Below are 9,200 nucleotides of genomic sequence, written 5' to 3' on the forward strand. Positions count from 1 at the left end.
GCAAGAAGTAAAAGCTCTTCTGAAGAGAACTTGTAAACCGATTCTCCGCCTAGACCCTACCCAACAAGAGACAGATCACGCCACAGTGACTCATAGCACAGTCACTGGTGTAATGATAGTATTATCTAGTTGAAGTGTTTACCACACTGCACAATGATCATTGTATTTGAACAGAACGCGTGGGCTCTACTTGACTTTTGAACTTTGAGATTTCAGTCAACTTTGAACCCTCACACACATAAACCTATACTGCCCATCTGTGTCGTGTCTGGTCGTCTATTTTATTCACAGAGAAATATCTGAATAAGAAATTGCAGCTGCACCTATATAGTAGGCTAAATGATGGCAAGTGCGTATTCTCTCGAGATTTGTTTATATAAACGAGCTCATCATGAGTTGATATCACGGAATGAAACAATTAAAGCCATATTTGGCAAGATGTAATTGATTTTTTTTCAGAATGGTCAGATGTCTTTAATGATTACAGGAGAAATGCATGTTTTCATTCTATAGTGTATACAGAGAGTATGATTGGAACTGACCGATGACGTTCAGCCAAACAAAAATCTAAATGTAGCGACTAGGCAACATACATGTTGTTAGTTCTTCTTTGCTGTAGTGCGCCCTCTGTTGTTCATCACGCTGATCGAATTTATGAGCAAAAATGGCGCGTGTACATGGCGCTTGGCGTTCGAGACAGTTTTTCTCACTTAAATTCAGCCCTTTTGGGGGGCTAAAGCGCCAAACCTAATGCATTGTTTTCAGTGCATATGTCAACTGGTGAGTTTATGCTGTAAAGATGTTTTATATAAATTAATACTTTCGTTTAAATGTCAATTAATCATTCGATCTTCTTGCCACGTTTGCTAGCCCCATAAATGTGGCCTATTTACTGGACTGACTCCGTAAACCTAGGCCACACATCCACATGTACAAAAATCGTGTCGACGGAGCCAAATTTTGATTTTCACATTTAGGCTTAGTTTGTAGGGTTTTTTTGCTTTAGAAGCATACTCACCCTCTTTATAGGCTAATCAGAAAGTGCTGCCTTTTTCAGATGTATATTTTTCGTGAAATTTCCAGATTCATTTTTACACGTTTGCGTATCAAAATTTCAACATGAAATTTCACAAAAATTAGACATCTGAAAAAGGCAGCACAATTTATTTAATAGGCGCTTTTATTTTTTTTCAAAATACCTTCTCTTTGTGTCATAAGGCCGAGGTTAAAAAAATGGTTTCATGTTTAGGCTTTTTGAGAAAAAAAAACGGTGGGGGCAGGCGCCCCCCCCCCCCCCAAGATGGTGATTTTCTAAGATGGCGGATGGATTCTTCCATTTTCTCGACTCTTTTCTGATACAAAATTGTTTCCAATTTATGGATTAACCAAATACATAAATAAAAAAAGAAAAGGTGGGCGGCAAAAAGGACAAGAAGCTTTTTTGTTTGTATCATCCTTAAGTGCATGGTGGAAAGATACTAGACAAGATAAGTTTGCGGTGGCGCCATGTGAATAAATCTCTTTTGTGAGTATGTGTGGTTCTGAAAAAGAACCGGAGGGACTCAACGTTTGGAACAGTATGCTCTGCCCGTCGTCAGGAGAGAGGGATTCCAACGATGATGCGATGTTATAAGGAGGATGTTTGCCTTCTTGGGTTGGAAACTGCACAGAAACACGAATACGATCCGAGGAAAGGAATCTTTAACGTTTGAGCGTTAATTAGTTGAAAGTTTAGAAATTCGCTACAGGACCGGGGGAGGGGGGGGGGGGAGCTTGAGCTGGATGTACAGTAAAGGGGCTTGACATGATCTTTCCAAGGGGGCGCTGTTTAAAACTGACCTCATGGTAAATTTCACACCAAAGGTGGTGCTATTCAATTTCCACGAGAGGTTGAAAGAAAATGCCACTCGCGAAAACAAACCCAGGCTTTCCGTGAAAAATGAAGTGAACACGTTTTCTGAAAAGGCCCTTTATATTGAATGCGCTTATCATGGTGATTTGTGGGACGGTACTTTTCTGTGGTTTGCCATATATCCAGTGAGGGCGACTGAGGGGAGGGGGCGGAGCCGACGAGTGTTTATTGGGATGGGGGTGAGGGCGGGCCTTGGAGCTGACATGTCGACTGCAATCGAACAATCGACGGCCGTCAACACTTTATGTATTACTGTAACACGGTTTCTACATTCAACTCTAGCTGTGGTAACTTAGCGCAGGGTCGCGTAAAGTGTGCCAAATAAACAAATTGCATTTCAGTTCGTCGGAAAGCTCGCTGTCCAGCTCCGTTAAACGGATGACACTTTGCCTACCCCCCCCCCCCCCCGTGGGACTAACACTCCCCCGCGATAGTAATGCTTTAAATTCCTGCACATGCCTTTTTACTACATATTGATGGCGTTATGAGGACTTTTTGGGAAATATATGTTGCAAACCACGGCTTCAATTTATGTGTTTGTGGCAGCCCATATAAAATGGCGTCAATGTTTACAAACAAAAGAAAGGTCCATATATAGCTTATTGCAGATCGGGGTTGGACCCCTCCCCCCCCCCCCCCCCCCATTACCATTCCATTTCAAAAACAATCCCCTACGTATTTCTCAATAATGCACCTTAAACCAGTTAGATACCTTGGTCTCGTCTTGGCCAAAGATATTTCTTACGTTCTCTCACTAGTTCGTCTTGGTCATTTCGTAGCAATGGGGGCGTGGTGATGTTATGTAAATAGGACCGTCTGTATCAATTTGAACAAAACGGCAGTTTCCATTTGCCGCAGTAGTCGTCACTGCGTTGCATAATAAGTAGTAGTGTATCCAGCTTTTGATGTGGGGGGGGGGGGGGCAACCGCACATCCCAGCCGAAATGTAGACAAATTTTTTTTAAATTTTCTACTGACACTTGGCCTCCGTAAATTCCAAAAACGGGGAGGGGTGGTGGTGCTGGTACCATTTTCAAAATGGGGGAGCACTTCAAAACTGACCATTATTATGCACAATGGAAAATATATGATTATTGCAAAACATGGAAGCAGCTTGTTTAATGAAATCAATTTACCTGCAAGGCAAAAAATGCCGTCCAGCAAAAACGACGACATTTTGAAGTTTGTAAAATCATGATGATTTTGCACACATCAAAATATCATCCCGACATATTGAGGTATTTGTGACTGAGTGTGTCAAGAAGGCGCGTCACTGTGAGTTCAGTTTAAAAACTTGCTCTCAAACTCTTTCTGAAGACTTTTTCCAAGATGTGAAAATGGAGGCGCCGTGCCGAATACTGTATCTGGTTACTCGTGATTGCTGTGAAACTTAACTTACGAAACCTCTCAGAGCTTGACTCCACCAACCGAGCATAGCAAGCAACAAGAGTGACAAGATGGCGGCCAGCATAGCTCCTTAGGCTGGAGACCAGCCGTATCGATCTAAATGTAGAAGAGTACCAGACTGCGTTAGCAACGCGCTTTACGCACCATCAACAACAAAAAAGAAAATTCGCAAAGCCGGCCACCAACTACTCTTGGAAGGGAGTCTCTTGACTCTTTTATTAAAGTCCACTTGACTGTTTATATCAAGTAAGGAGCCATTTTAATCTGTTTGACGAGTCATTTGACACCAACGACTCTGGTAGGGGAGTCAAATTGACTCCACATTATAGTCAACTTCCTCTTTATAAGAGTAAGGGATCACTGACTCTAGCGAGTCATTTGACTCAAATATGGCTGTATGAGTGTACATGATCGCCTCATTCCTGGTCGGATGTTTGCCAGTCCCATTCACAGTGTCCAGTCCCCCAACTCGTTGACTCACATATAACAAAGTTGATTATCTTACCGCGCCTCCGTACGAACAATGCGCGCCTTTTGTTGAAGAAAGTGCTAGACTGGGTGGTAAGTTGTCATAGTCTTGCGTACATGGTGAAACGAGCAAAGGCTAAACACTACTACTGAAACTTGAAAGCATGCAGGTTCGTAACGACCAAGACACGAAGATGCAAAGTGGGTTTTCGTACACGATTTCTTTTTCACAGTGTAGTCTGATACATGTCCCTGACGTATTGAGAAGAACTCCCCATGTACGAGTCATCTTTTGCATAGCGGTGCGCGATTGGATCTCACCGCGAAAATGCACTGCATATGTATTGCACTGCTTGCATATATGAATAACGGTGCGAGATCATAATCGTCGATTCGTTAGAATTGTCACAACCCGGTCAATTACGTACAAGTATTTTTCCAGCCGCGCCGCGCCTATGCCATGGATGGAGTTCGACTGAAGTTCACGGACAAAATACGACAATCTAACATCTTGTCTTTAAGTCTAACGAAGCGCCGTCTACAGCGTACCACTGAAAACCTTCGGCTGCTATGGGTGTGCTTTCTGCAGCCGGCTTACCAATAATATTGAACGGCCTAGAAACTGCCTGGAAGACAAACAAGTAAGACACGAACGATTACAAATCTCCATTACAAAATGCGTACTGCATCTGTGTTTTTAATAGTTATTGTCTAGCTTCCAATCTTTCATCTATCTTCCAATGTCGAATCATTCAAGCTGGATGATCAATCTTAAAAAAATATCATCTTCTGAAACTAAAGACGACTAACATCATTTTGAAACATTACTATTTTCTAGTTTGCCCCAACACAAGCTAACAATTATTATGTTAAGAACATACTCAGCTCCAGAGAAATAGCTGTCTTGAAATCCAAACTTAATTCAAAAACTGCCAATTCTCTGTTTCTTGATTGGATATATGCGTGTTTGTACCTGCAGACTTATTGTCTTCACTTAATTCAATCAGGACACGATCGGTCAATAATTGCACCTCCTCTTCCTGATAATTCATGGACAAGAAAAACAAATGTTGTTTTTAATTTTTAAATAAGATGTTCTCTTCATATGATTGTAAGCTGATGTGTTGTCTGCTGAAAACGTGCGTGCAAAAGGGGGCACCAATAACTTCCAGCCATGTGGAATTGTATTCGGTGACGAAATATAGTCTAAACATTCTAGGGAAATAGATGCAACACAAGCTGTTACGTCTACGTTTAAGTTGAATCAATGTACCAAATGACATATGGTTAATTTCAACTGATACAACAATAGCCTTCTCGTATTCGTTACCGATATCGCAAGTTATTTTTGTGGGGTTTCATATGGTTTTTATTTCAACAAGTTTGAGCAATATTTAAAACAAAAATAATACCAGTTAGTATCATTTTAAAGTTACCCTACCTATAAATAATGAATGATGTGTTTGTCCTGTCGTTACCGAGTGAATTGATGCGGCAATATTATCATATCAATTACATATTCATTACCGATAGCGTTTGGAATTTAGTTTGACTTTCGTTGTATTTAAACTGTTGTTAATGCAGTCCTTGAAAAAGACACCGCTGTGTCCCATTTAACCCTATCATTTTACTTTCATTTTGCCAATTTTTAAGGCATGATTTTGGTTAAACAGGGAGAATGACACGACTAGTGACTACTGTGTGTCATGCGCCACTTTAACAGGCAGTGAAGAGAGAGAGAGAAAGAATACGAGGAAACAAAGCATGCGTTATCTCAATAATTTTGACTCGTCTGGCGATCTTCTTATTTGAGGGCGGATTAAATACAACGAAAAAGTGACGTTTTCGCACATTAATCAGCAATTAATTAATATTGCAAAGGAAAACGGACAAAAATCGCCATTGGTGTTTCAAAAAAAACCCAGAAGACTTGACTTTTCCTTTTATTTTAATTCAAAGCGTTTGAAGCGTTTGTCTAGGGTGCTTGGGCAAGGCGCTTTGTCACTCATTGCTTCTCTCCACCCAGGAGTAAATGGGTACCTGTGAGGGCAGAGATGGTTATTGTGCATGGATGATTTAGCTTCCTTGCGCCTAACAGGCAGCATCGAGCTGTATACTCCCCAGGGAGCTGAGAAGGTTTCAGGAGTGTTTGCCGGTTGAAACAGGGATAATAATAATAATTGTAATAATTAATCTTTTCGCCCCAATAGGGTGACTTTCCCATAGACTTGTGCACAAACCTTAACTGTCACCTAACCCAAGTTTACCTTATGTTTTTTTTCCACGAAATTTAGTATTTATACTAATTAGACCATGAGGAATCGATCTAGATGGTTAGCGACAGCAAAATTCCTTGTCCTAAGGGTCGTTTTCATAAAAGGGCGACAGTTATTTTGTCGCCTCAATAAGGTGTATCGCCCTATTGTGGACGGAGTTCGCAAAACCTGTCGCCCTCAGGCTATTACAGTAATAGTAGTAATAAAGCGCTTTGATACCCCGTTGCGGCGTAAAAGTGTTGTACCTGTTAAGGTAACAATGTTATATATTTAAAGAAATAAAATTGTACAGCTCACCAAAAGAATATTGTTGCTCAACGTCAATTACTAGTTTGGTTCGTTTGCAATATAATACAGTTACTACAGTTGTAAATACAGTTGTTTGTGTACAACTGTCTTTTGTACAGGAGACATTTTTACACAGTCCATAATTTTTTTCTTCCAGTATGGCATCATTGAGCTCTGGAAATTAACATTTACGCGAACCGTGCAACCATGCGTCTCTCCTGGGCGATGTTCGCGCGTGCGTACTTCACCCGTGCGACAGTTCCTCGATTGCTCTGTAAAGGGCATGCGTAGTAGACTGTCGCACGGGTAACCCATGCGACAGTCTACTACGCATGCGTATTTACCCTGTGCGTGAATCCTCGCGCGCGCGTTTGGTAAACAGCAAGAATAACATCTGGCAAGTGATGGTGAATTGACCAGTGACAGTTCGGCTCTCGATCATGAATATGTATGAGGTATAGTAATGATACATGTTAAACATTTGTTTCTTCTGGGTAAAGATGGCCCTGATGGCCACACCTCCAACCTTCATTGGCCAATCAAAACGCTCCATGTGACGCTCGAAGACACTGAAGCCTTATTATACCAAACCGGGACCAACCGAGGGTTTATAAAGGGTGCCAACGCATCTGTTAGCTTCACTCTGCACCTGCATTTTGGCTTGTGACAGTCAACGGTGAAGGAAGACAACTTGTAAACAGCATGGCTTTCGTTCGAGTCTGGTGTTTTGTCCTGTTGGTGGGTTTTGCCGCGGCATGTCAACCAGACTGCTCGTCGAAGTGCCCACCTAAGTGTCCACCGATGTGGACTTTCTACAATGGCAACTGCTACCGGTACTTCGGCACTGGCAAGACCTATGATGAAGCTGAGAGCCACTGCCAGGAGTTCACTGAAGTCGGCCAGGGTCACCTTGCGTCCATAGCCAGCGCCGAGGAGAATAATCTGCTCCTGACGATGTGGAAGTCGGTCCGTACAACTACAACAGGCGGCCTGTGGATCGGCTTGAATGACCAGGCAGAGGAAGGGAAGTTCATCTGGACGGACGGATCAGCGGTTACCTTCACCGACTGGGCTACAACCCAGCCCGACAACTATCAAAACGAGGACTGTGCTCACATGCGGCATGAGCTAGATGGCGATGACAGATGGAATGACATCGCATGCAACAGAGCGTTCGCCTACATGTGCAAGATGTCAACTACAAATTAAATCGACCCCGCAATGGATGACCACGGAGATGCGTCAGAACATGATGCCACACCAAACCTGCAAAGCCCTCGCAATCGATGGCATCGGCTATGATCTCACCAAACTGTCTCACCAAACTAACACTCACAAACAGAATCACTTAAAGGTTTTAAGATCGTTTTAAGACTTTAACCCACTTTGCATCTTTGTGGCTTCAACGTTTACGAACCTGCGTGATTCGAGTTTAACATTTAGTATTTAGCCTTTGCTTGTTTTACCAGGTGTCCAGGTTTAATATTGAGAAGTATGGACGAAGACCAAACGCAACGGTGAACTAATCAGCTGTTGTAAAGATAGGGTAAATCAAATATTCATTTTGTGCATTTGGTTTCGTTTAAAGCAATAAAGGTGTTGAAAATGTTAAGACGGAGCCTAACAACTAAACTAACCTGGTGAAATTTTTAGAGCTGTGAATGATGCTTATTCCGAGAAAACAATTCTCTAGGATCTTGGTTTCAAACAGTTGCCGAGTCATATTTTGGCCTAAAATCAACGTTCGGGACACGTTCTCATTCAACCGATTGCAGCTACGCGATATCACACACTGCGCACTTCGTCAGATTACAAACTAACTGCTAACGGATATTTCCAAAAATACGTCTTGAGACGCATCTTTGGAAATGACTTTCTTTTACATTTGTATTCAAGATGACTGCAGTATGCCCGAAAGAGTGCCATTACTATCTTTATGCAAAGTACGCTTTTCAACATTAATTTGGTCATACGTGTCCGTTACCTTCTGGATAGCTGCAAATGATCTACTCTTACCTTGAACACCAATGACATTATCTCCATAAAGCAAGGAACCAACGAACTGTGATGTGTCTCAGAACTACAACGCACAAAGAATCATTCAATTCAAAATACGATTCCTCATGTTACTGACTCCAACAGAAATAGCAAGCTGACTTTACTGGACACCTTATTCGTCATTTTTAATTCATTTACTGTTTAATTTATATCTTTTTTTTTGGCTGTTTAATGTTCATTTTTTTCTTAATTTCTTGTTGAAATTATCTCCAGGATATTCCTTTTGCAGTTTCTATAACATTTCTTGTTCATGACGTCAAAGTACAACAAGAAAACTCAAAAGCTGAGATGTTGATGGACTTATTCAAAGCAAATTGCTTCCTTAAATAAAACAAATCCAGTTAATTTTACATGGCACAGACTAAACTAGGGTTAATCTTTTGAACGCGATTCATAAGAATTGATGTTAATTGACGGTGCTTGACGTTCCCACCAACAAATTATCACTGTAACGATGACAGAAAATGTTGAATTGATTTCGTGAAATTTGAAATTGAAAATTTTACATTTCCCTTCATCGTTAGCCTCGATTGCAAGCTCTCAAAACAATTTCATTTTCTTTTCTTAACTTGTGCATTTTACTTTTTGTTTTGTCATTTTTTAAGTTTGTTTAATCTTATTTTCTTTGGTTTAATTTTTGTTGTCATCTTGCATGACTGATCTTCTCTTTCACGCTGAATTATCGTAGATTAAAGATGTCGCATGAAACGTTATGTTGTTTGGAGTGATTTTTTTTATATTATTTTGAATCGAAAATGTCGTTATATGGGCAAAAGTTTCAACAACTGTCC

At 41.0% G+C, this 9,200-nt stretch overlaps 1 protein-coding gene across 1 annotated transcript; it reads left to right on the forward strand.

Moving 5' to 3' along the window:
- Positions 1-6,963: 6,963 nt before the first annotated feature.
- On the forward strand, positions 6,964-9,120 carry LOC119735128 (alpha-N-acetylgalactosamine-specific lectin-like). Its single transcript, XM_038208828.1, has one exon. It carries the CDS (start codon positions 7,054-7,056, stop codon positions 7,558-7,560), a length of 507 nt encoding a protein of 168 aa, XP_038064756.1. The 5' UTR covers positions 6,964-7,053; the 3' UTR covers positions 7,561-9,120.
- Positions 9,121-9,200: the final 80 nt, after the last annotated feature.

Source organism: Patiria miniata, unplaced genomic scaffold (assembly GCF_015706575.1).
Source record: "Patiria miniata isolate m_02_andy unplaced genomic scaffold, ASM1570657v1 HiC_scaffold_29, whole genome shotgun sequence".
NCBI classification, from domain to species: domain Eukaryota; kingdom Metazoa; phylum Echinodermata; class Asteroidea; order Valvatida; family Asterinidae; genus Patiria; species Patiria miniata.